General features: G+C 43.0%; 1 protein-coding gene and 1 long non-coding RNA gene across 2 annotated transcripts; both read right to left on the bottom strand.

The window, feature by feature from the left end:
• Positions 1-934: 934 nt before the first annotated feature.
• On the bottom strand, positions 935-3,071 carry LOC135235103 (uncharacterized). Its single transcript, XR_010324274.1, has 3 exons — positions 2,873-3,071; positions 1,783-1,939; positions 935-1,606 (listed from the first exon to the last, which is right to left on the bottom strand). It is a non-coding gene; the product is annotated as an uncharacterized LOC135235103 (long non-coding RNA).
• A 413-nt stretch (positions 3,072-3,484) lies between these two features.
• On the bottom strand, positions 3,485-20,749 carry LOC135235045 (antigen WC1.1). Its single transcript, XM_064300244.1, is given in 16 exon segments — positions 3,485-3,507; positions 4,312-4,413; positions 4,964-5,068; positions 5,528-5,818; positions 6,416-6,700; positions 7,334-7,639; positions 8,096-8,392; positions 8,671-8,967; positions 9,458-9,760; positions 10,137-10,457; positions 11,475-11,792; positions 12,866-13,078; positions 14,024-14,227; positions 15,147-15,239; positions 15,691-16,005; positions 20,656-20,749. Coding segments are annotated over 16 exon segments (3,567 nt in total).
• Between the last annotated feature and the right edge of the window lie 6,502 nt (positions 20,750-27,251).

Below are 27,251 nucleotides of genomic sequence, written 5' to 3'. Positions count from 1 at the left end.
TTTTTTTCTTCTTTTTTTGATTGGGTGGGACACAGGTTTGCCCCCTTTCTTGTTTCGTCTTGTATAGCCGTCCCTAAATTTCAGCAAGCAGATTATTTGCTTATTACTTTTGTGGCCATTTGGAATCCAGGCTGAAAAGGCTGCTGTTAATTCAGAAAACTATGTAAAAAAAAAAAATTCTAAAAAAGTAACAACCACAGACTGCAGATACTGTAGGTAAAGCATTTAGTTTTATATAAACACCCATGCTTTTTGTAATGGCTATGTCTGTACCCTGTATAAAAAATAAAATAAAATTTAAATTCCCAATTTTCCATTGATGTTGTGAGTTTTCAATTCCAGAATTTTATAGATGGCCTAATATAACACTTTTCATCAATTTATTTGATTTATGCCTCCAATTGCTTATTTCCAAAACAAAAGGAAGACACATAGTGCAGGGTGAATGGAGATCTCCAAATGAAATTTAGTTAAGATTTGCAAGAAAGCATTTCTCACAAAATTTGCCTTTATAATTAGTTTTATATTTTATATATTTATTACATTTATCCAATTGAATATTTGTGTTTTGAATGTTAAAACAGCATTGTGGGAAATGGCTTCTTGTGCTGTAGATCAAACTATAGACATGTATATAACATACAGTTTGATGCACAACATCAAAGCAATCTCCTAGCAGGGGAGAAACTCAGGGTGCACTCAGAAACTCAAAATCCCAGAAGCCAGTGGTTGTATCGGCACACGCTTTGGAACACAAGAGGTCAACACTCCACTTATATTCCAATGAGTGAAATGCGTCTCTCTCTGTTGATGTGCACAGTAAAGCATTCAGTGATAAGTAAACTCAGAGTGTACGATAACAGAGTATAGTAATATTTATTTCCCCTTGATTTTTTCTATGGTTATCAACATTAGAATTACGTGAGGAATTCTGTGGCATTTTACAAATCAAGCTAAATGACGCTATTGCAGCATACATAAGCATGTACACACATGCATAAGCAAGTGTTTGCAGGACATATACTCCATGAATGGCAAAAACTACAAACACTAAGGATACATCGAGTCAGACAATGACTAAAAGTGTATTCTCATAAGCACAGGGAGATAAAAATCCTTCTAGATAAACAATACTATTTATTCACTAGCTATATCAATATTGAATAATAGCTAATGCAATGCTAATATAATTTACATTTCTAAACTGTCTCAAGGTTCTGTTTTTAATTATAAATGTGGATGAGCGTTCACTGTCCTTGAGGTACAACATTTTAATGGTTAGTTTTATTATTGTAATTCCCTTTACTAGCTAGTGTATATCTTCATATGGACCATAACACCCTCCATAATTTAATGTAACTGCATGGATTAAAAAGCACTAAAATTCTCATTGTTTTTACAGTTCAATTCCGTGCCAAAAGAAAATGATATACTTTGTCCTTCACAAACCTTTCATACTTCTGTACGCGCCTAATAATAAACAGTATACACCTTTAATTTTTAAAACTCTACTAGCTCTAAGGCCCGGATTGAAGCATTGAACTAAATCTGGTTAGAGAGTGAGCCATCCTTACGTTGGCTAACTGCTCACTCCTCCACTGGAGAGCTGTAGAAGAGAAAGATCATGATCATTTAAAAAAAAAAAAATGTTTTGTTTTTTTAAAAGCAGGTTAAAAGAGGTTAAACACAGGGAACAGTAATATTAGAAGAAAAAAAAATATTTCAAAGAAGTCTTCTGGTGATTAAATTGTACTTGAAAATTCTGATGAAAGCGCTTCTCACCCGTGTTGGATTGGCTGCAGGAAGTCATCGCTGTCCGTGTTACTCAGTTTCCTCTCTGAGGTGTTCTCATAGTTACGGAGACACTGTGGCTCCCTGACCAATGGAAGCTCTATGACATCATCATAGTCCTCCTGAGACTCCGCCTCTCTTCCAGTGGCTGAATTCACAGAGAATCAGTCAAAACAGTCAAAATGTGATAAGTCATTTACTCTCTCAATATTCCAGATTAATGTTTCCAAAGGTCAACGTGGTAGCATTAGTTTCAAGCGCAAGTAGTATCAGAGCATCAGATGGGAAACTTATACTGCTGTAAATCAAAATAAGTCAGTTAGAAAAAGGTTTAAAAAGCCAAGCTAGCATAAAGTGTAAAAAAAAGTGCCTAGGTGTGAGGAACATATAGCTGCAGTCCGTATCCTGATTATTCAGAGGTACAGCCTACAAGTTTTCTAATTGAAGCTCATAAACTCTCAATATGTTCCTGACTTCAAATTTTTCTCTTCATATATAGGTAAATCAGGTGTGAGCAGCTGTCTACCTGTTATGAGGTGTCAGGACAGGGTTGTAGCTCTAGCTGTTAAGATTGCTTTTAGTAGTGGCAGTGAAAATCGACAGGACGTTAGATCTCCAGGATCAAAATTGGCCACCTGACTCTACTAATTACTGTAGCAGCTCAACACTAGAATGTGAATGTGTTGAATGAGGTGTGGCTTTGTTAAGGTTGGAGTGTAAACCTACAGGACGGTAGACCTCCAGGAACAGAGTTGGGCAGCCCTGCTCTAGCTGTTGAATGAGGTGTGGCTCCAGGGACAGGGTTGGGCAGCCCTGCTCTAGCTGTTGAATGAGGTGTGGCTTTGTTAAGGTTGGAGTGTAAACCTACAGGATGGTAGACCTCCAGGAACAGAGTTGGGCAGCCCTGCTCTAGCTGTGATGAGTGGCTCAGGACAGTTGCAGCCCTCTCTATGTGAATGAGTTGTGGCTTTGTTAGGGTTGGAGTGAAAACCATACAGGATGGCATATCCTCCAGGAACAGGGTTGATTACCATCGATTTAGACCAATTTAGACTGTGTAAATTGTCCATGTCATCTTTACCACAGGCCACGTTCCCCAGGGTTTCCCTCTGTCCGTGGGTCGCCAGCTCCTCTCCCAGGAGTCGAGCAGCGACGACGGCGGCGTCGGCGGCGTCGGCGGCTTCGTCCTCGATGTCGTCGTATTCGGAGGAAGAGGAAGCCCCGCGGCTCGCCTCAAGGTCCACTTCCACGGCGCTCTCCGGCACTGACGAGGACGAACAAGCGACCAATGAGGCGGCAGGAAATTATGATTTACGTGGGTACCTTAAAACGATTATTTGTGAAAAAAAAAACTGATTTTAAGTTCAGACATGGGGGTTCTGAAATTCCGTACAGGCATGAGGAAGAATTTTTTTTCCACGCGGAGTAGTAGTCAATGCATGGAATAGCCTGCCAGTTCACGTAGTAGAGGCAGAAACTCTGGGGATTGTCAAGACCAGGCTTCAAGACCAGACAGTGTTAGATACTACCTAGTCTGTAGGTAATCAGAGCACTAGGTACAATTTAGTTAGGAAAATGGCGACCATTGTTGGATTGAATGGCCGGTTCTTGTCATTGTTTTATTTTACTTGATGTTCATTTCCTATTGACTTACACACCCCACTTGCATAGGCCAGACCCAATAGCCTAGGCATTATAGGGAGGAGCCTGAACTGTCTGAAGGTTATTGGTGCACAATGGTTACACCTTAAACATTTTTAGGAAACAAGCTGTATGGAACACCAGTATAATTCTTGATAGTTGCAAACAACACATGTACACTAAGTCCGAGAGCACATCCATTCAGGATACCTGAAATCATGTTCAAAATAACAGTTCTCTTTCGTCCCCATTAATACTGATCACCTAAAATGTGCACAAATGACTGTTATCCCTGTTTATTTCTTATGATGGTGACCGGTGTGCATTTAATGATTGTATTAAAACAAAAATGATTTTATCTTATTGTATTTATGGACCACTAAGCTGACACATATCCCTGTGAGAGAGGTATCATGGAACCTACAACAGGTGAGGCTACCTTGCTGAGTGACTCACTCTGATTTGAGAAGTTTCTGATTTCTAAACGGCAAGAACCCATGAACAAGATACAACTTGCCTTTTGGTAGGACACGAGCGGTCAGCTCAAGAACTTCTGCGGACATAGCTCCTAACAGGAAGAAAATAAAAACCAGACCAACAAAAGTAACAGCAAAGCAAAACCACAATAAATCAAGTAGCTACATGTCTTTTTATGGTATTGCCTTTCAGAATAAATGTCTTTTGGTAAGTAAAGACTTGAATGCACAATCGTTTTTTTGGTGAATATGCAGCACAAAGAGGTCATTACACACAATATTTATTTAAGCCCACTAATACACTAATGCAATAAAAAAAAAGCAATCCTGACCCAGCAATCTCCTAAAATTAGTAACCTGAACAGCGAGGAGGGAACATTTTATAAATGCAACTCATGCATACCTTTGTTTCTCATACCTATATTTGACATTTAATTGTCATCTGACAGAACATTTTCATAATCACCAGTCTCAAATGCAGACATACCTGTCTTTAAATTCCTTACTGAAAGAGAGAGAGAGAGAGAGAGAGAGAAAATTGTGTGAATAACATTTTTTAGCTTGATTCTATCCTATTTTCAGTAAAAAAAAATTATTACACACAGTATTTAGTATATTTAACAAGGCATTATATGATTGCATAATGGCCTTCACATAAGGGTCCTCTTCGAATAATATTCCGAAATGAGTTACCATGGCATTTTCTTTTAATTAATTGACTGGTACTCATTATTTTGATCAATTAAATCAGACGTGTTATACATGTCCATGGTTTATAAAGAAACCACTAAAGCAAACCATTGCCTGTGTCCTGCTGTATAGACTATTCACAGGGTGCCCTCTGCTGGTAGTAAAAAATATTCCATGGTGAGGTTTTGTATCATGGTCAGTAATATACCATTTCATTTAATCATTAGGTCACAGCTTAATATATTTGTTTATCCAAAGGAAATTTTTTTGCAAACCGCTGATATTCGTTTAATATATTATGTAGACAATTTGGGGGGGAAAAAATGCAAATAATTTATTTTGCACCTTAATCTTTTTACATTTACCTCTGTATAACCATAGCCAAATGCCCAGTGCAGCCGCCAGGACCAGGATGGTGAGCAGTAGAATGACCACAGCTGGGTTCACAGGGAATTTTGGGCTGACGTAATCTGAAATAAAACGCGCTTTAACGTGACGTTGATACTCGCCCTTCTCATGTTAAAGTAATTCAGTGACACTTATCACTGAGCTTAGCTGTCTGGAACAGGATTGTCCAAGGTCCACAATCTAAAGGTCTAATCTGAAATAAAACGCGCTTTAACGTGACGTTGATACTCGCCCTTCTCATGTTAAAGTAATTCAGTGACACTTATCACTGAGCTTAGCTGTCTGGAACAGGATTGTCCAAGGTCCACAATCCTATTTTCACACACATTTACCTCAAAAAATAGTCCCAGATGTCCTGAAAAACTTGAGGTCTGCCCCTTGATACACAGAGATTGCATCCCTCAAACTATTCTTTTAACATAGCGCAAGGAAAAAGAAAACCGCCACAAATGTTATGTTTTTGGGTAATCCCCGTATTGTTTTAATGTGGCTGGACTAAGAATATTTACGTACGTGCTTACCCTGACAGTAGACAAAGGCGGGTGTCTGCGCGGTACAAGACACAGGCCTGACACAGTGCCGGACGAATTTCTCCGAGCCCGCGCACAAAATGGAGGCCCGCATGTTTTTACGCTCGGCCTCTCGCGTCGACTCTTCGCCGCGGACGGCGTCTCCGCATCCCAGATGTGCGCAGATCAGCTGCGCCTCCTTGGACGTGGGGGACGGCAGAGGGCACACGCTCTCCCACTGACCCCAATAATACATTTTAACTTCGCCCCCACATTTTCCAGTCAGGCTAAACTGGACATCATCTGAAACAGAACAAAAAAAAAGCACAATATGGTTAAACAAAGGACAAAAACCTGTCCCATGCAGAACTGCTGGTGGACTTCTGCACATTAATAAAGATGGTAGCCTTGGTCAGTTTTATCTCCTTATAGTTTGTCTCCGTGTCGTGTATATAACTATGGAAGATAAACCTATAGTGCAATGATTCATGAGCCTATAGATATACTGTATGTTGGCAGGACAGGGTTTCATATCGATTTATATCAACTGCCTGCTTGCTTCCTCTGACACTTACTCAATTGCATATTAACAGAGGTTCTAAAACCTTCTAAAACTAAGACCCATTTAATGATTGAGAATATCTAGTGTAACACCCTCTAGCCTTAATCTTAATATATGGAAGCAACACATCTTTAACATATAAGAAACAACAGAAAGTAAACTAACAGGTACAGTACCTGTTGACTAGCACAATGTTTAGTTAGTTTGCGTGAATGTCAATGGAAACTATTACAGACAATTTACCATTTAAAAAAAAAGTTATTTCAATGTTAATGGGCACCTCTGCGGCGCTCACGGTTACAGACGTGTTTTTAGAGGGTTCCGTCTTTTCGCCTCACCTGCGCAGGTGACGGAGACCAGTCCCGACTCGCAGGCGTCGCTCCTCGTCCCGCACTGCCAGAGTTTGGACTCCTTGCCGCTGCAGGACACGTAGTTGGCTTCCCGTCGAACCCCTCGCTCGATTTCGTGAGAGATCGCGTGGCTGCAGTTCAGCTCCTGGCAAACGACTCTGGACTCCTTCTCTCCCCAGTGTTGTCCACAGACACCCCCTCTTTGTCCTCCAACGTCTATCTCCACTCGTCCGGAGCATTGGTGTTTGCCCGATAGGCTTAAAACGGGGGTGTCTGTGAAGTAGAGGTAGCACACTTTTTATAAAAGGTAAGATAATGGGACCGCAATGGGACCGTAGTTGGAAAGTATGACCGTACATGCTAAAAACACACAGGGGTGAGCACACGCTCAGGTGGAAATTCTAGCCTGGTTCCAGTCTGATTTTAAGCTGGTCCCGCTGGTTTGGAGAGGGTTTTGGTCTGGTCAAGCTGCCAATAAGATGGTTGAGATAACAACCGTGCTGGAAAGACCATGTCCAGCTGGTGGGCCGGCTTGGCACAGACAGCAGACCACCATAGGGGCGGCAGTGTAGTATAATGGGTGAGGAACTGGTCTCGTAACCTAAAGGTCACAGGTTTGATTCCTGGGAAGAACACTGCCGTTGTACCCTTGAGCAAAGGTACTCCATCTGCATCGCTTCAGTATATATCCAGCTGTGCAGATGGATGCAATGTAAATGGTGTGTAAAAAGTTGTGTAAGTCGCTCTGGATAAGAGCGTCTGCTAAATGCCTGTAACGTAACATAATGTAACCAACAAATTCCAGATGGCATCCAGCTGGGGCAGAAGCTGGTCCCAGCTAGATTCCATCTCAGGCCGGCTGCCGAAATTTACACCAGGTGCCCTTCTCCACCCCGTCGCCGTTACCTGAGCACTCGACGCGGAGCTGCCGGCTCTTGGCGGGCGTCACGGGCGCCCTCGCCGCCGTGACGCAGTCCCAGATGCTGGTTTCGTTGCCGAGGCAACGGGACCTCACCGCCCACCAGTCCCGCAGCAGGCTCCGTTCCCCCGATTGGCGGACGAAGTCCCCGCACCGCAGGTACCGGCACAGCACCTGGCCCTCCGGGACGCCCCAGCCCTCCGCGGCCACTGGGTACTGGTCGCCGCCCTCCGCCAGGACGAACACTCTCCCCTTGCACGCACCGCCGTCGCCTAGCAACATGCTCACCCGCCCTGAAGAAAGGACAGGGAAGGTCACCCGTCTAGGAGGAGCCTTAAGTGATGGCGGCAACGTAGTATAACGGGTAAGGAGCTGGTCCTTGTAACCTAAAGGTTGCAGGTTCGATTCCTTGGGTAGAACACTGCCATTGTACCCTTGAGCAAAGTACTTGCATTGCTTCAGTGTACATCCAGCTGCATAAATGGATGCAATGTAAATGCTGTGTAAAAAGTTGTGTAAGTCGCTCTGGATAAGAGTGTCTGCTAAATGCCTGTAGTGTAATGTAATGGCGGAAAGGTGCAAGACCTCTCTAAAACAAGTCTGAAGCTAACACTGTTATTTCCATCTTGACTCTCATGTTCAAATACACCTTTGATAATCTTGCCAGTGGGAATCACAGTTTGAATTTAGATTCAGAGCTTAAGGGAAGGACAGCACCGTTCAGAAATGATCGTACAGAACCACCGTACCGGAACACTGCAGACGCCCAAGGACGCAGTCTTCAGGCCCGGCGGTAATCAGACACTCCTTTAAAGTGTTATTTCCCGTGCACTCGATGGCGGATATTCCCCTCGCGACAGCGGGTCTGTACAGGGAGTCGCCGAAGGTCGAGTTCCAGCCGCAGCCCGCCTCTTCGCAGACCGCCCCTCGAACGTGGGCCTCTCCCAGGGCCTCCTTGCAAACGGGGTACCAGGACCCGGAAAGAAACATCTCCACGTTCCCCGCGCACCGGTCCTGCGGGTCCACGAGCTTCGCCCGAAGGCTGCCTGCAAGTTACAACCCCAAAAAAAAACCCCCCCCAAAAAAAACTTCCCTTTTACATTACATTACATTACAGGCATTTAGCAGACGCTCTTATCCAGAGCGACGTACAACAAAGTGCATCAGTTCAAGGTGCAGAGGCGCAAAAGAAACACACTAGAGTGAAGTAAAGATCGTAGTGCCAGAAGTGACTACATAGATCAGGAAAACACAGGAAAAAAAAAGTCCTTTGCGTAAAGACGGTACGGTAAATAAAATTACGTCTTACGTGTATTGGCGTTACCTGAACATGTGACGTAGACCGGGTTCTGCTGGCAGTGCGTGTGGTCGCGTGCGGGTACGAAGGTGCACTGGGTCAGGTTCCGGACCGGCCTGGCGCAGTGCGCGCTCAGGAACAGCGTCCCCGCCGCCTTCGGGCCCCCCGGGCCCGCGAGCAGAGCCCTCCCGCAGCCCAGCTCCCGGCAGACCATGTCTGAGTTCTCCTGCGTCCACGCGTCTGCGCAGACGCCTCCGCAGGACGCGCCCACGCAGACGCGAAGCTTTCCCCAGCACCCTTCCTCCAGGCGTGCCGATTTGGACCCTGGGCGGCCCGAAACAAAAAAAAACGAAAACCAAAACGAAACCTCGCAATTCCAATTTCACTATCGTCGGCCATTTTGATTGCCATGACAATACTGTCACTGCTAGTTACTGATCTAGATCCAGTTCTGCTTACACATAGCCTAGCAGTGCATTGGTCCATTAATCAAATTATTACTGTTGTTTTGATTGGAATTCAAATTCTTTTTTTGTTTGTTTGTTTGTTTTCCAGACTGTCAACATCTGTCAGTTTGAACATGACTTTAATTTCGCATTTTAAATAAAACAGTTCAGGGTATTTATTGCTTCTGGCCAGAACCTTTTTGTACATTTCCCCAATTTTAAGGAATAATGTGATCGGTCATTTTCTACACACATTACACAGGGAAAACGAGCAAAATCAATACAGGTATAAAACCATACAGTGAGATGACGACAAGGAGCATAGATAGATAGTGTTCATTCTTTCGAAACAGTCAAAGTGACTTTACCTGAACAGTGAACGAACGCTACCTCGCTGTCGTTTTTATTCGCCCTGGGGGTGCAGTCGAAAGGCGAGGTCTCATTTGAGGAACAGCTGTACGTGCTCTTCCACGCTCCCTGGGAGTCGCCGTCGTCCCTGGCGACGGTTTTAAAGGAGAGCGCGTTCCCGCACTGCGTCTGTCGACACACCGCCGCGGCCGTGCCCATCCCCCAGGCCCCCGGCGATCCCGCCAGCCAGTAGTTCCCCACGGTCTGGATCCCGACTTTCCCAGAACAGGGAGTCTCTCCCAGGAGGTACAGCATTTTGTCCTCTGCGCAAGGAAGAGAGAGAGAGGAGGAGGAGGAAAGACCTTTTTCGTCGGTTCGTCGTCCTCGATTTGCAGCGTCAGCCTGTCGACGGCCGCTCGCCACTGCTAAATCGGAATTTTTCGCGGGTGGGAATGACGGCGCAAGCCGATTGGCTGAAACCCCGGCGCTTAAGACTGGCCGGAGTGGGCCCGCACAGCTCGACGACTACATTTCCGTGAAATTACCAACTTCTCTCAAATTTCAATCAGGTCATTGCCTGATGCAATTAACTCATACATTTGATAATTACACTACCATTGGACAAGTAAATCCACGTTGCCAACGTGCAGAGAAATGTGCTAAAGAAAGACGAACGAAAACAGTAGCGAAACGACGTACCTGTGCAGATCACTTTCGTGCTGTCCCGTCTCTTCTGAAGCGGCCGGTACGGTTCGAACTTGAAGCAGTCGCGAGGTGAAAAAACCTCCGGGCACGAAAAGGTGAGATGCCAGGGCGCCGTGTCCCCGTGGCTGAAGAGATCGCCGCTGTGCCGGTGCATTCTGCCGCAGTTCAGCTTTCCGCACAGGGCTTCCAAGGCGTCGGTTGTCAGTTTGTTGGTCCCCCCGCTCACGACCGTGCTCTTCCACGAGCCCTCGTACAAAACCTCCACTCTGCCCGAGCATCTCCCCAGGCCGTCAACGAGCCGCACGTCCATGCTGCCTGCGGTCACACACAGCGGGGCGCGCGTTACGCGTGGAACGCAGTCATGTAGCACGCGATGCGAGTGCGTGTTATAGTGTGGTAGCGATGGGCTGAGCAGGTTTTTTCAGTGTGCTGAATCATTAGAATCGGTTAGTTCAAAAGATTCGTTCACAAGATTCGTTCAAAAGATTCGTTCAAAATATTCGTTCAAAAGATTCGTTCAAAAGATTCGTTCAGTGCTTGACCGGAGCTCAGACTGCGTAGTCCGACTCACTGGACTAGAACACGGTCAAACAGTGGTGTCACTACGGTTGGTCGCCCAGTGCGGTTGACCCGGGGGGGGGGGGGGGTCGTCAGTGAAAGTTTGCTCGCAACTGACTGAGAGGTCAACTGAACTGACTGAGAAATGAACGGATCGTTTAAGGAAGTGATTCAGTTCAGTTCAGTTCGTTCACCCAAAAGATTCGTTCTTTTGAGCGAATCGTTCGCAAACAACACAACACTAATGTGTAGAACGTAAGCTTGTAGCACATAATGCAAGCGTGTATTATGTGTAGAACGTAAGCATGTAGCACGCAATGCAAGAACGTATTATGTGTAATCATTTAGCAGGGAATGCAAGCACATACTGTATGTTTTTCACAATCACCCCCCCCCCCCCCCAAAAAAAGAAAAACAGTGCATCTTGATCCATTTTGACTGAGCACTTGTTGAATCCGAATCATATAAACTTCCTGGAATAATACCATATAGTTTTCTACATTTGACATTTTGACAAAATTTGCACATGGAGATGAAATAATGACAACTACACACATTTGATTGTGCATGCACTTGGTGTGGTTGTTTTATGCATGTGTGTGTGTGTGTTTTTTGTGTGTGTGTGTGTGTTTGTTTGTTTGTGCCTCAGGTAATATGGAGCGCTCCATAAGAAAAAGACTCGACAAGCAAATCATTAAAACCAAATTACCAAACAGCTAAACAACTAAAATAAATAACTAAATAAATAAATAAATAAATAAATAAATAGATCACCTTCGCAGACCACGTAGGCTCCCTGGCACCGCTGGGCTCTGTCAGCGGTTCGGGCGAGGCAGTGCCACAGGCTGGCCTCCGCGTTCGGGCACTGCACCCGGCTCAGCCGCCCGCTCGCCGCCCTCCCCCCGTCGCGGGCGCGCCGGCCGCGGGTCAGAGCCCCCCCGCAGCCCAGCTCCCTGCACACCACGCCGCTCTGCGCCTCCGTCCACCCGTCGCCGCACACCGCCTCGCGCGTGCCGTTCCTGTCCACATGCACGGCCCCGAAGCACCGGCTCTCCTTCCCGCCGCCGTCCAGGAGCACGATCCTAACGGCGTCTGCGCAGAAAAGAACGAGACAAAAAACAAAAAACACTCTGCGCTATATCCGGTTATTATTATATTATTTCTTTTTCCTCTGATCTTCCTGCTCAGAGAGGGTGGTACTCTGATTTGCGCTTGTTTTAATTTTTAAAATGTATAACAACGGATAAGGATGGACAACCCTGGGTCCTGGAGATGCCCGTGATGTTTCAGGGTTTTTTTGTTCTATTTTGGATTATTTAGGGGCGACATAGCTCAGGAGGTAAGAGCGGTTGTCTGGCAGTCGGAGGGTTGCCGGTTTGATCCCCCACCCTGGGCGTGTCGAAGTGTCCCCTGAGCAAGACACCTAACCCCTAATTGCTCCCAACAAGCTGATTGATACCTTGCATGGCATCCTTTCATCGTTGGTGTGTGAATGGGTGAATGAGAGGCATCAACTGTAAAGCGCTTTGGATAAAAGCGCTATTAAAAAAATGCAGTCCAAATGCAGTCCATTTTGTTCGGTTGTTTGATTTTTTACTGCCTGAGTGGTGTTACACTGAGTTCCTCTAGTGCAGGGTCACCTGTGTTCATTAAGCCAAGCAATTATAATTATTCCAGTCATGTAGTTGGATGGAGCGAAAAAACCAGGAAGATCTATTCAGGAACAGGGTTGCCCCCCCTCCCCCTGATGTGGAATTTAACCTTTTAAAATCTGGTAAAACACAAATAGCTCGAATGGGTGCAAACAGTGTTTTTTGCAAGTCGTAAACACACACACTCAAAAAAAAATAATAACACAACACTTCCATGTCTACTCAAGGACAACACATTTTGCGTTACTTTCAACACTACAGTGTGTGTTAAAATGTCTCCCTTTGTAACGCATACGTTGAATTTTCGTAACACAAAAGCAGTGACTGACCCAGAATGCATTGAAAGTAACGCAGAACGTGTATTGGATATGTAGTATACTGGACGTATTGGATATGAACACATCCTTATCAAGAGTGCATGCAGCCCTGTACGATTGCATATGACCAGCAGGGGGCATGAGAGAGTTCTTTTTTTCTTTTCTGTATGAGACCCGAAGGCCCGCAGCACCGTACCTGAGCAGGTGAGGTTAACCTGCTCCGTCCCGTTGCACGGCCCGGGTTCGAGGCGGCCGCTCTCTCCGCATCGCAGACGCGAGCACAGCTCCCCGGCGCTCGGCAGACGCCGGTAGTCGGTCCGGCAGATCGGTTGCCAGGCGCCGGACTCCCTGACCTCCAGCTTCCCGGAGCAGCTGTGCGAGCCTCCAATCAGACGCAGCGGCCTGTGCTCTGCGGATAGAAAGGGTTCCTGATCAGTCTTCGGCTGACGGCCGTGGCGTTGATCAGCCAATGGCAGTTGTCATCGGCTGAAGGCCGTGGTATGGATCAGCCAATGGCTGTTGTCATCGGCTGAAGGCCGTGGTATGGACCGTGAGAATGCGCTCTTCTAACAACGCACAATCAGTGCTGAGCAGTGCACACGTCCAGTGGAGCCCCTGAAGGAACAGTCTGCCGTTTCTTTTTTGTTTTCCGTTTTTTTTCCCGGATCTTGCAAAAAAAAGCACAACGTCAATATGAGACTGAAATTACTGCTACATACACGCTTAGGGGTGAGGGCGTGGCCGGGGGGGGAGGGGGGGTGATCTTTGGCTTTTCTTCACAGGGGAACCTCTTTTTAGTTATTACTGAACCCTCCATGGTAAGTGGGGAAAAGTAAGTGTGAGAGCTCCCAGATTGAAGCCTGACAAAGAACTAACTAGAACTAGGCAGGGCTGCTCTATAGAGCCGTTTGGTACCCTTTTTCTGAGGGTGTAGTATCTTGAGTTTAACGCCGACAATCTCCGCTAAGTCTTTGTCGCTGCGCAAGAGCGTCTGTCCAATGATTGCAATGTGATGTAATGCCATGTACCTTGGGCTATAATCAGGGTTAAGTGAGAGCCATAGTAAAGCAGAAAGAACGGGTATCGTTTTTTTTATTGACGCTGAATCTTTACATCCAACCGTCACTTGTAATGCCATGAGCTCAGTTAAATAGTGGTCTTAGTACACAAACTTAATAATACAAATGGACAAATATGAACAACTGAAAGAGGATGAAATATATTTTACATATGTCCTTTTGACATCAATGATGTGTGTCATTTGAAAGTAAAAAAAAAAAGTTAAATCAACGAGGGTCAAAGAAAATTTTTTTTAATGGCCATGATGTGCCAGAGCAGGACAGGAAGGGCTTACCTGAGCACATAACACCCACAGGGTCAGCGCACGCCTCTCCTGCCCCAAACCTGGTGACGCACTGCCAGAGGAACGTCTCGTCCCCGGTGCAGTTCAGGGAGCCGATCAGCGCGGGACCCTGAGCTCGATAGGTTCCTGCCAGGGGCACGTACGCGCTCACGCCGCAGTTCAGCTCTCTGCACACGATGTCCGCCTCCTTTTTCCCTGGAACCCCAGACACACAGCGTTTGCGTTAACGCCCTCAGAACAAGGACACGGTGTCATTCAGGGCCGGCTCTAGGATTTTGGTGGTCCTAAACAACGAGCGGGGTGGGGGGGGGGGGGGGTTTTGGAGTCTGTCGAGCGAGGGTGGGGGGGTTACTCAGCTATTATACGTTGTCATTCATTAATTCATCCTTCTTACATTACATTGTTAGGCAATGCTCTGTTGCCATTCCTTTTTGAATTAATACCGCTAGTTCTGCGATAGGGGATGAATAACGTAATTACGAAAATAACGTTATTTACCTCAGATAAATACTGGATTGTGTGGCCCCCCCACTAGCGGTTGTGGCCCTAAACAACCGCATAGAGCGGCCCTGGTGTCATTGATGCGAAGTGTCGCTCTTACTTGGCACCCCTGGTACTTTATCTGCTAATAGCTCCCCCTTGTGGAGAATCTTCAGTATGCTAAACGTGAGTGAGTGAGTTGCAAGTCAGGTCCACAAGGTGTTTTGGCTTGCCTTCGTAGGGGAACCCCTTTTTAGATCTTAATGGGACCCTCTATGGCAAGCCTGCAAAGTTGTTTTTTGCTTCTAAACTCATTTTTGTTCTGTTTATAATGATTAATACTGATTTAAAAAGGTTATTCTCCCACTGAAAGACCTTTAAACTTAAAATTCCCTGGTACCATGCACATACATTTATAATCATGAATAGGCTTACCAATATTTTTTTCTGTTAAGCTATGTCAAGATAAAGGGTGCAAACATCTAAATTATCAAAAGCAGAAATACTTCTCTTAATGAAATCAATGTTTAGCTTGTGAGATACCGCTGAAAGGATATACAAACTAAGGATCTGTAGTTAAGAGGAACTGGTTTAGTCTCTGCTGGAATTACATGAATTAGGCATCAACGTTTACCCCAGTTTTCATGGCACACGACACCCTTCCCTTTGGAAGTTGTGTACTGCACAGCACCGGCACAGCCGAACTCCAGAGTCAAAGAAACATTTTCTGGAAAAAGGAAAGAACAGGCGCGTATTACACAGTAAAAAAAATCAACTATTACAGCTGGACTCTGTTAGAGCGGAATTAACACTGGACATTCTACTGTGTGACTGAAGAAGCAGGCGGTGGTGTACAGGACAGCACATGCTAAATTTTTTCATGTGTTTTGATGAATTTACAGATTAATGATTTTACATTTTAAAAATAAATGGAAATGTTTATTTAATGATATGTACTTCCAGGGTGCCATTTGTACTTACATGTAAAAAATAGCAATATATACAAATATAAAAATGTTTTTGATTGTATTCTAATTTATGAAAATGACTCCACACATTCAAACAGAAAATTTTAATTTATGGGAAGGCCATGCTGTTGCACCAAGAAAAAGAAAACGACTGTAATGTAAACGAGTGGATCCAGGGCACATCAAATACCTGGAGCCTCATCCTCTCACCTGAACATTCGATGTTGATGTGTTGCTCCGTGGGGCATCCGTTAACGCCCCAGCCGGGGAACGTGCAGTCCCACAGGCTGGACTCCGTCCCAGTACAGCTGACCTCGTTCATCCAGGCCAGTTTGGGGACGTCGGGGATGGTGTAGTCCGTGCTGGAGCCCCTGGGAACTCCACATCCCAGGCTCCTGCAGACCACCTCGTCGTTGGCCTTCTGCCACTTGTGGTTGCAGACCACCCCCCAGGCGTTGTCGTGGAAGACCTCCACCCGCCCCGCGCATGGGCCCTCCCCTCCCTGCAGCCGGAGCCTGTTCCACCCTGCCCCAAATAAGATGGAGGGGAGAGAAGGGAGAGTTCACTTTTATTTTTGGAAACTTCAGCAAAAAATAAATAAATAAATAAAAATACATTTTTGTAAGAACTAGTTGAATTTGCAAGTGTTAGGTGGCATACAAATTCAGTGGCTTATATTTCAGAATGCACACAAGGGTGCACACACACACACACACACACTCGACCTCACGTCTGGATAGAGCTGTCGATCGTCGGCAAGAGCTGTCAATCATGGAGTGCGTAGGCGACGTGGGCTACGTCAGCGGGTGGTATAATTTTGATTGACACTTGGTAAATCTGCATAACTGCCGTTGAATTGATAAAAGTGGTGTGAATAGCTGCATCGGATCGATGAACACGGTAGCGAAAGCAGCAGTGAACTGGTAAAACACGCACACATGCACACACACACACACAAAATGGAAGATATGGCGATGTGATGATGTGGTCACATATGCGTGAGATGCGTATCAGTGAGAGTATCCACAGATGACACGCTTCTGGTGCAGGACCACATCGTCGCCATTACTGCTGCAGCCTGAGTGACGGACAGCTGTCACAGCCCTCCGTCATTAAATCGTTATTGTTTATGTATCGTAGCAACAACAAACACGACACTTTCTTTACACCGTTACCAGGCACGCGTTCACGCGCACAGAAAACAGGCGATGGCCTGCTTTAAATGCGGGCCAATGGAACTCGGGCGTAATCTCAAAAAATATCTTTTGCAGGGGGAAAATTCTGCTGAAATGTGCATCGCTTATCACCGATGCACCGGTTGACTTATGATGCTTCCTCATGACTGCCTAGAGATGCTGACAACAAGATAAGACTGACTCAGTTCTGCCACACAAACGCTGACAACGTTATACCACCCGCCAACACCCCCCCCCCCCCCCCCCCCATATAAGCACATTAATTATTTATGGAAATAATACTTAAAAATAAATAAATAAACAGTTTGAGTTGAAGAATTATGAGCAAACTACTTTAGTCTCATTTCCATTTTTGCTTTTCGCAATACTGTAAACTACATCCTGAGATTTTCAGTTGTTCATTCTGATTTTAATAGAGCTCTGTTTTTAATTGCCAGTAGTATCAAAATAGTTGATGAAAAAAGATAGCGACCAAGGCACTCTTGCTGTGAAAAAGTAAAAAGCCTTTATTGCATGGCTAATGCATAGCAAAGGTTAAAAACACGCACCTAAGCGTTGCGTGTCACACTGGCCTTCATCAGGGTTGTGAAGGCCAGTGTGCCGCAACGCGTAGGTGCGTGTTTTTAACCGTCGCTATCTTTTTTCATCAACTTCATCGCCCTTGTACCAAAGAGCACCTTGCTGGATTTTACTCACTTCCAAAAGACGCGCTCCTCTCTGTTTTTCTACACTATCAAAACAAAACCGTATTGAACTTCAAATTTGATGTGTTATAAATCAATTATATCGTCACAATTTTCTACTTTGAACTTTGCACCATTCTTTAAAAACTTGTATTCAACTAGCTTTCTTTTAATCGTTATTTTATTTTATTATTTAGTTTTTACTCTTCAGTTTTACTGTTATAATGATATAGGCTTTTATTATATGCTTTTATTTTCACATGTTCATATACATTTTAGTTTGTCACTATGTTTACTCCATTTTATCAGGTTTTATTTTATTTTATTTCATTATGCTGGATAAGCACTTTGAGCAGCATTTTAATGTACGAACAGCACTATATAGAATAAAGCTATTATTACTTTTATTATGAGACATATTATCACCGGATTAAAAAAGAAAAAAGAATAATTCATAGCTATTACCTATTTTGCTAAATATTGAAATTATATTTACATTAATTTATTAATCATTTATTTATTTATCATGTTTAATGGAAATGAAAAAAGCCTTCAAAGGAAACCTTTTTGGACACTTTTGAAAAAGATTTATTTGTTAGTGTGCTTACGGATAGCACTGTTGCTAGTTGTTCTTAATCTTGATTAAATTTTCTTTTCTAATTTTAATTTCACAATTTCTTGTCTTCAGACGCATATTTTAATGCTACCCACATCTTATTTGAAGTATTTGGGAGTTCAGATGCCATCAAACACAAGGTCAAAAACATGATATAATACTGCCATGCTAACTGGGCTTAATGTGCTCATGTCTATGAATAACTGCTACAAAATGGGTATTGTACCTTATCGAACCTGTGTCTTGTATTTGTTCCAATGACATTGTACGTCGCTTTGGATACAAGCATCTGCCAAATAAATTCAATGTAACGTAACTTACAGCTCCATTGAGAATTAACTTCAAAGTTTTCTTCCAATGTTCTTAGAATGTTCTTAGTTCCGAATGTTATACCACTTAACCTTGTTCACTCCATAGGTAATATGGGTAATAAATAAAACAGTTTTATGTGATTGTTTGTTAAGTGGTTACGTTGGTCAGAGTTTATTAGCTTTATATAATAAAAGTCCTTCCATAATATCCGTTGAGTTGATGGTTGATCTTCGATGGATTTTTGCTTTTGGGTGTGTCCCCTCTCATTTGCATGTTTGAACGATTTTGGAAACTTTCATTCATGCTCCAAAGTGTCCCAAAAATAATAATAATAATAATAATAATAATAATAAGAAGAAGAAGAAAATAATTGTCTGGCCCAGGGATGGTTGTGGCCCTAAACAACTGCTTTATGCTAGTTGTGTTTATGCCAGTGGCTGGTCCTGCTGTTATTGAATTGTACATTGAATTTAATCAAATCTTTATATTCAATGCACATGCCACTGGAATACAAATCTGATTGCTGGCTACTGTGGGAGTTATGTGTACCCAGGTTTTTAGAAGATTTGACAATCCATTCCAGTCAATACATTTTAAACTCAATAAATTGCATGTTCTTTTTAAATTTGTATTTTTTTTTTTCTCTCCAAAGCACAAACCTCTACCCCTATTACGTGGTTGTGTTCCATACCGACTGAGTACTGTGTGAAAAATCAATATTTAATCAGTGCGCTATTTTGGCAACAGAAAGTTTTGCCGCCTTTTTCTGCTCCGGTGACAAATTTGGATGTATTCCCTTTTTCTCCAGAGTGATTTTTTGGTTCCAGTTTCCATCAATATTTTTCATCATAAAATACTTCTGTTAATGTTTTCTTGCATAAATCACCACCACATCAAATCATGACAAGTCTTTATGGATGCAATTTATATATATAAAAAAAAACCTTAAGTCAAATCATAATGCAATTAAAGTTAATTGAATGTTTGAGTATCAATTAAATTAAAGTTAATTTAATTAAAAAGTTAATTAAAAATGACAAAACTCGGAACAAAAGCTTGGTTCCACAAAGTTTTTTTTAAAAATCCTCTGTAACAAAACAGTAAAGACCTTTAAAATGAATACAAATAAACTTACCATGTATGGACCATACATGCAAGAGCAGTAGCAAGATCTGCATATTTGTGAGAGAGAGGCCAGATGAAGCGATGCAAAGAGCTAGACTGACGCTGAAGGAAAAACTCCAGAGTGTCACTGCAGTAGGAGACGCAGCAACCTGTTTGTCCAGCCATAGCACACAGGAAAGCATCCGAGTACACGCTTATCATAGGTAGCATTTTGTTCAAATCTGGCTCTTTGCCACTCTTTTTCTTTTCCCACCCATCACCATCAATGCTTTTACAGTGCGACTTCACTTACACACACATACACACACACACACACACACGCACACATACACGGTGGTAATGTTTTTTTTGTCAAAGGTACTCAAAATTCTCAAAGGTCAGTGTTCTAGAACTCCATTGCTTTGAATTACCAGCAGTGATTGTTACATCAGCATTAGAATGTTCAGCAAAGAACATTCTAATCCCATATGTGTAAGTAATAGTAATTTAAAAACAAATGTAAATAAAATGAGTATCAATGAAATAATTAAGCATTCTACCCTTGCTTCTGTATTCAATTATGTACTGTTCTTTTTCTGAACATAATTACAAATAATTTAACTACAAACAGTTGTTCTGTAAAATATCAATCCAACAGTGAACCAGGTGTGATGATATATTTAACTAAAAATATACCTCTTATGACACTATTTAGTATGTGATCAATGTACTTTATAACACATAAGCTTTAAAATGTATCCTAATAGAACTCTTGAGAGTGGACTGCTGGTCCAATATACAATGATGAGGTTAATGAAACAGAAACCTGTGAAAGACAATGTTAAGTTTAATTTTAACAAAATGTTTATTCTTGGGTTTTTTAATTGGAAATGTTGTCATCATTTACCACTGGCTGTTCCAGTGGGGGGGAAATAGTGAGCATTATAAACTACTTTTCTGAATATAAACATAAACATAAAGCATTTTACACCATTAAGTGGCTGATAAAATTTATAAGAGTTTGTTCTGGCGCCTATTCCAAACCCTTACTCCTACAGTCAGCTGCCATTGAACCAAACCTGCAGCCAGGTGTCAGTCTTGCACAGCGTTTAGAAAGCTCCCAGAGAACAGCCTCTCCGTGGTTGGAGGCGATAAAAACTCAGGCAAGACGATCTGGCAGCTCAGGAGATATGAGTTAGTAGGCCGTGCCCGTGGTTTTGTGGTCTGCAACGCTCGCAGTGAGACACGGCTTCGGTTATCTTACGCATCTCACAGCAGTCAGAGCTGCTCTTTGCTGCAGCAGTCCTCTTCAGGAGCCAGAGGCCCATGCTGACCGCTCTGTGGTACTGGGGAAACATCCTGTCTTCCTGTTTACAGTTGTGGACCCGGGTTGGAAGGGGGGGGGGGTATATTATGATAGCAAAAGTTTTAAAAAATAAATAATAAATGTCGTGTAAAAATTTAAAATCGCTCAGGGGGCATATGCTCTAGCATATGTTGGTATTGACGTGTATCTGTGCATGTACCTGCTTACTGTACTGTAGTATTCTGGAGGACAGGCGCACTGGGTGAACGCACGAGGGGCACCAGATTGACCGTTAGAAACGGGGATTCAGAATGCCCCGTGCCCTCATAACAGGGTAGTGCAGTTAATGTGCATGTGGGCTCGGTCAGTCAATCTACTATGTTCATAATAAGCCTCTATGATTGCCTGGTTGGGAGGGACCACTGAGATAGACTGTATTACATTTAATATATTAGGTTTCATTTAGGCCTGATATATATAAAATGTAATACCCTCTATACGGTTATATAATATAGTTGAAGGACTTTTTTCTCTTTTTCTCTTTTAAAGTTTAAGAGCCCCCCGCAGTCTGAGAGCCCAACTTTCACAGTCACCTTCACCCAGCTCTCCTCTTCCTCCTCCTCCTTTCTGCTTCTACCTTCTCAAATGGACCTCATCCTCTCTGAGCTGTTTCCGCCCCCCCACCCCCCCTTCACTTTTGATGTGCTTACCTTCATCTCCTTTAGTACGTCCTTTACCTCTGGCTAGTGTTTCTGCTTTTTACACACACACACACACACACACACACACACACACCTCTTTGATCTCTGATCAAAACTACAGCCCTGTCACATTTCTTCTTTTTCCAAGAAACACATGCATCTTAAAATACATTTTTTACTGGTTTTCATTGCTAATTATATTGTATTATGTTTGAAAATAAAAAAAAACCCCACAGAAATCTGTTTGACCATTTCCCCATGTGATCAAGGCTAATGGCTAGATATGGTTTAAACTTGAATAGGATGAATCTACGCATGGAAATTGGTACTCTCTTAAACGTCCATTTTAAAACTACAGCAAGCAGTATAATAAGTGTATGAATCATTCAGCACCTTGTTCTTCATGAAATACTGCAATTAAGATGTTAGAATCTCCATTTTTCACCTTCCTCGTGTAGCTGATCCTGTATTCAGGGGAAATAATTACCTTGTCTTGGAATACAGCCAACAATTGTGTGAATCGTGTGGCCTACCAGATGGTATTCCATGTTCCAACTAATAGCCATGTGTTAATAATAGTCTTATTAGGCACTCATTTATCTTCATATTGTAGTCACAGAGCAAAAGGGTAGCAGGTAAGGTTTGCTTTGACCGTCTGGGTGGGGTAATAGGAGGACTGAGAGTAGGAAACAAAAAACATAATTCCAAGTCCCTGTGAGGTTCACTCCACATCTTTGACATGAATGGCCAGTGTCATATGTTTTTTATTTTTTTAATATTTTTTTTTACCTGTCATCCTGTCATGTTGACACCCTGGGTGCCTGAGTTCCCATCCAAAAAGCTTGAATGGGGTTGCTCAGCGTTAAATCAACAGGACACACGCTATCAGAAGGGTTCCAGAAGGCTCCTCTGTGTCTCCATGGAGGAAGTCTGTCTACATCAAGGGTTCTTTAGTCAGGCAAAATGGTCTGACCTGCCATAGAGGGGTTAAAAAGGGTTAAAAAAAAAAAAAACAGGTCCAGCTAGGGTGCTTGGGGTGGGTTAAAGGAATGACTTTCACTTGTGATGAGTCTTAAGACCCATGTGATAATACCTGTTATAACATATGCAACAGATATATTGAATCAATTGTTTGGAATATGCATTGTAACAAAATGTTTTATAACATATTATGCCAGTGTTATGACATTGGCCATAAAATGTATGGGTCATCAGTATTTAAACTGGCATGTGTTCCTGATTAAAAGATTTGAGTAAGCGGAATAAGGAGTACAATAACATTGACATATTTTGTGGAAAAAGTTCTCACACCCTTATGAATACAGCCATCACCTCTCTGACATCATCAGTAAGAACAGGCAAGAATTATAATAGAAAGTAGATTAAGGGAAGTCATTTTGCACAGATTAAAGATATCAAATAAGGTCACCATTACTGTCAGGGTAGTAAAAAGAAATTACTGGACCCGCAGAGCTTGCCAAAATACATATTTGAATTGGAATAAGAAAAAAGCTATCACACATAAAGGAAAGGAGGGGAGCTTATTCACCACAGGCAAAATTTTATTAATGAACTTAAAAAATGATGCACTGAAGGAATGAAGATGGTATAAAGTAAAACATTTGATCGTTTGTTTAACATTTCAGGTGTATTTTTTGGATGCATAATTCTGGTCTAATCTCATGACAGTCATTAGTCCTACTCTTAAAAACTAATTTGAAAAATGATCTTCATTTCAGTCTGATGAAAACAACTAGTCACACAGAAAATATTATCTGCGAATGATTGATATGTGGTTTAATTAGCACTCAAATTAAAACCAATCAGCAAAACTTTATCATTATGTATAACTAGACAATTTCTATGACAAGTTAATTTCTGGTATTCATCTTAATGCTTAGCATTTGAGTGAAAGTCACAATTTATATTGGGCCTACACCTACCCGATTAAACCTTTCTACACCTGTATACATGTAGGTAGTTCATCTTTTGAAGAGGCTTACAATTGACTCGTAAAATCCACCATTAGCAAATGAGAACTCAAAACCGCAAAAAAAAATATCCTAAGCCTGGTTTGTCATTAGCAACCTTCACAAGTTGATGTATTTCATAATGTTAAATATAATTTCCATTTTTGGAGAGTTTGGAGAGCTATCGGTGCAAACAATAACTGAAAAGGCCCTTCTCCCTGCCACCATTTTGTAGTGCTCTTAAAAACCTATAAATATACATGCATTATCACTCTGTATAGCTACAACCCAATCAGACAGACTCACTTTTCCTCTCTGGTGCAGGAAGAGACCATTTAAATGGACAAAACAGCTGGAAACATCTTCACTACTGAAACTATTAAAAGTAGTGGAGCCAAAAAAAATTAAAAAATTCAACCCAATTACAGGAAGTAAATCAAGCAACAAATGCTGGAGTAATACCAAGCTGTTAAAGGGGATTGGTCCAACCTCGGTTTAACATAAAAAAATGTGGGGGGAAAAAACAGAAGTTGCCACACTATTCTCAAGTTTATTTGTGTTTTGAGCTCAGTGTGTAATAAAGACAGCCTTTGTTGAGAGATAGTCACTGACGGGATAAAATAAAATAAGAATTCTATGCACCTTTTTCCATTGGAGACCTATTTACACTCAAAAAAGTATTGACAGATGTTAGATACATAAACGTTACTAAATTAATAGTCATTTCCCCAGACAGTTTTGCTTTCATCTGCGCGGCATGTACAGTCGTGAATCACCCTATAACCCTAATGATTCAAACTGGGGCGAACGAGCACCTCGTTTCATGAACGGGGCCATCGTATCATAAAAGATTTACTGATTCACGAGTGGAATTGATGTACCCCCTCCTTGTAATATTCCCTAATTAGATTGCACAAAGCGATCAATCAGACCACATAAATATGGACACCGGTAAACATCTCGAAACAGATGAGATGAGTGTCGTAAAACTCAGGACACCTGACCAGAGCAGGAATGCTGGGATATATAGCTTTTTAAAAAATTGGACATTTCCTTTTCCCATTGCTCATCTCTCCCCCATGAAGCATTCAATCAATCAATCAATCAATCAATCAATCAATCAATTTTTATTTGTATAGCGCTTTTAACAAAGGAGCTTTGTCACAAAGCAGCTTTACAGAGAACCGGCCCCCAAAGAGTAAGCCTAGAGCAACAGCGGCAAGGAAAAACTCCCTGACTGATAGCAGGAAGAAACCTTGAGCAGAACCGGACTCAGAGGGGGAACCCATCTGCCATGGCCAGGCACCGGTTTGTTATGGAAGTCGATAGTGCATTCGACAGTGCCTTTGCTCAAGTTCCTTAAAAGATTTTCCAGGCCCCAAACAGCGCTCCCTCTCTGTCTATATATCACCGAAGGCCATCTCCCCCATTTATCACACTTTCAACTGACAGTTTGAAATCTAGTTCAAGTGTATCCTTCCTGTCCTAGTTCATCCTCGCAGCCAAAAGCCTCAGATTTAGCTCTCAAATCCTCTGTGTTGGTCGCGTATACGTTGTCAAAAACATTCAATATCCACACGATTTCAGGCAGTTAACTGTGAAGCATAGCTGCTGTAATTAAAATTAAGATTTTCATGCAGCTGCTATAATCAATCATGACTTGCAGGATACACAGAAAATCCCCTGTTTGTAGTCTTTCAGCCCTGTTGGACACACATTATATATAACATATTTCATATTCAGCTTAAATGTGTATTTTTGTCCAGTATTTTTATACTTAAAATGATAATATTCACGCAAGGAAAACCATTCTTTTTTTTGGCTTATACGTACAGTATACAGTAATACTTCATTACTGATGGTCACAACGTCATTACCACTCGTGGTCATGATGATAACAGTGTTGAATACACTTTGCGTACAAAAATGGCTCTGAGAAACAACAGAATAAATAAATAAAGTTTTTAAGAGCACTAAACTTCTTTAAGCACAGTGTTTCCGCAGTTTGTGCCAGCGTTGTGTATATACACATCCCTTGATTATGAAAAACATAAGACTACGTGTTGATTCAGCCTAATTTGAGTGATCTTTCTCATTCATATCGCTTAAAGATTATATTTATAGCACGTAAGGGGCTTTTCCCCAAAAACATTGAAGGGCCACGGGTTTGCCCCTGGGGCGTAGTTTGAGAAACCCCAGATCTCGACAGACGAGGCTGAAGGTTATAAAATCACCGGAGTTCAGACTTTCAGTCACAAAAGTACCGTGATCAAAAAAGTTTAAGGCGCTGAGATGCCTGCCAAGCCAATCAGCAGGAGTAGGCGTAGCGTAGGCTCACAGCACTGCCAGTGACTGCGGGAAGAGCGGGCTGGGAGGACCTGTGATCGGAATAAAAATAGGCAGCGACTAGTTTTTTTAACTTGCTAAAAATGTTATTATAGTGTCATCCCCATAGCTCGGATCCAAATGTTATTTTTCCTCTCGGCTGTTTTTGACCACAACAAAACATTCTTTTTTTTTTTTTTTTTTTTTTTTTGCAAGGGCCGTCAAGATAATTTTAACTTTAATCGAGCACAGTACAAATTTACACACAACCTTTTCATTTTCAGATCATTTGTAGATGAATTTCAGATCATTTCTTGATTAATTTCAGAGGAGTTTACAGCTCAATGTCTCTGTCTTGTTGGTGTTCATGTAACAAGCGATTAAATCGAATGACAAATTGTGATTCGCATTAACCATTTCTTATGTGCAATTACAGAAAAGTCAGTATAGCTATAGATGCAGGTACAACTAGCCGTTGTCACTATGTGTTTTCAAACATCCCAAATAGAATGATATTAGATAAGTTTATGCTGCAAGTCCTTTCTGCATTGCTCTTCCTCCTCATCTCTTACTAAACATATTCAGGTTTCCCAGGCATGTCATTTGATCAAATGCAACCCAGAAGAATTCTGAGGCCAAACTAGAGGTCTAAAAGGGTCCCCCCCCCCAAACTAGAGGTCTTAAAGGGCCCCCCCCCCAAACTAGAGGTCTTAAAGGGTCCGCCCCCCAAACTAGAGGTCTAAAAGGGTCCCACCCCCCAAACTAGAGGTCTTAAAGGGTCCCCCCAAACTAGGGTCTAAAAGGGTCCCCCCCAAACTAGAGGCCTTAAAGGGCCCCCCAAACTAGAGGTCTAAAAGGGTCCCCCCCCAAACTAGAGGTCTTAAGGTCCCCCCCAAACTAGAGGTCTTAAGGTCCCCCCCCAAACTAGAGGTCTAAAGGTGCCCCCCCAAACTAGAGGTCTTAAAGGGTCCGTCCCCCAAACTAGAGGTCTTAAAGGGTCCGTCCCCCAAACTAGAGGTCTTAAAGGGCAGAGTGGAATGCACAGCACCTCCTTCCTAAGATCAGCAGCACAACCACAATGCTGCTGCCCAGTGCTGTCAGTCAGGGGCCATGAAAAAAACCCCACCCACTCCACCCCACCCAAACCTACCCTACCCTACCCTACCCTACCGTACCCTAACACATATACAATGCCCCTGCAGTGCAGGATACCAAAGAGAAAAGAACAAATGAACGTGAAGAGCCTGCACTCCTTTGGGGGGGGGGGGGTATGAGAGTGTAAAGGGGAAAGGTAAATATTTCTCCCCCCCCTCTACACAGATGTCCAGTTTTCTCTCAGGAGGTAATGGCATTAAGGCCCCCCGCTTAGCGCCCGTGCCTTGCCAGGCAGTTGGGACGGCTGTGATTAATACGGGGGCTAAGTCCCGGGTTCTGGCAGAACGAACGCTGCAGGGACCCGGTGTTCCCCCCTGCCAGATGCCACCAGGCCGGGTCGTGAGGACACTCAGAAACAGCCAATCGTGCGCGTGTGCTCTACAGGAGCTTAACCCCTCACCCC

Source organism: Anguilla rostrata, chromosome 11 (genome assembly GCF_018555375.3).
Source record: "Anguilla rostrata isolate EN2019 chromosome 11, ASM1855537v3, whole genome shotgun sequence".
NCBI classification, from domain to species: Eukaryota; Metazoa; Chordata; class Actinopteri; order Anguilliformes; family Anguillidae; genus Anguilla; species Anguilla rostrata.
The sequence above is the reverse complement of the archived record's forward strand: the minus strand, read 5'-3'. Positions and strand labels throughout refer to the sequence as shown.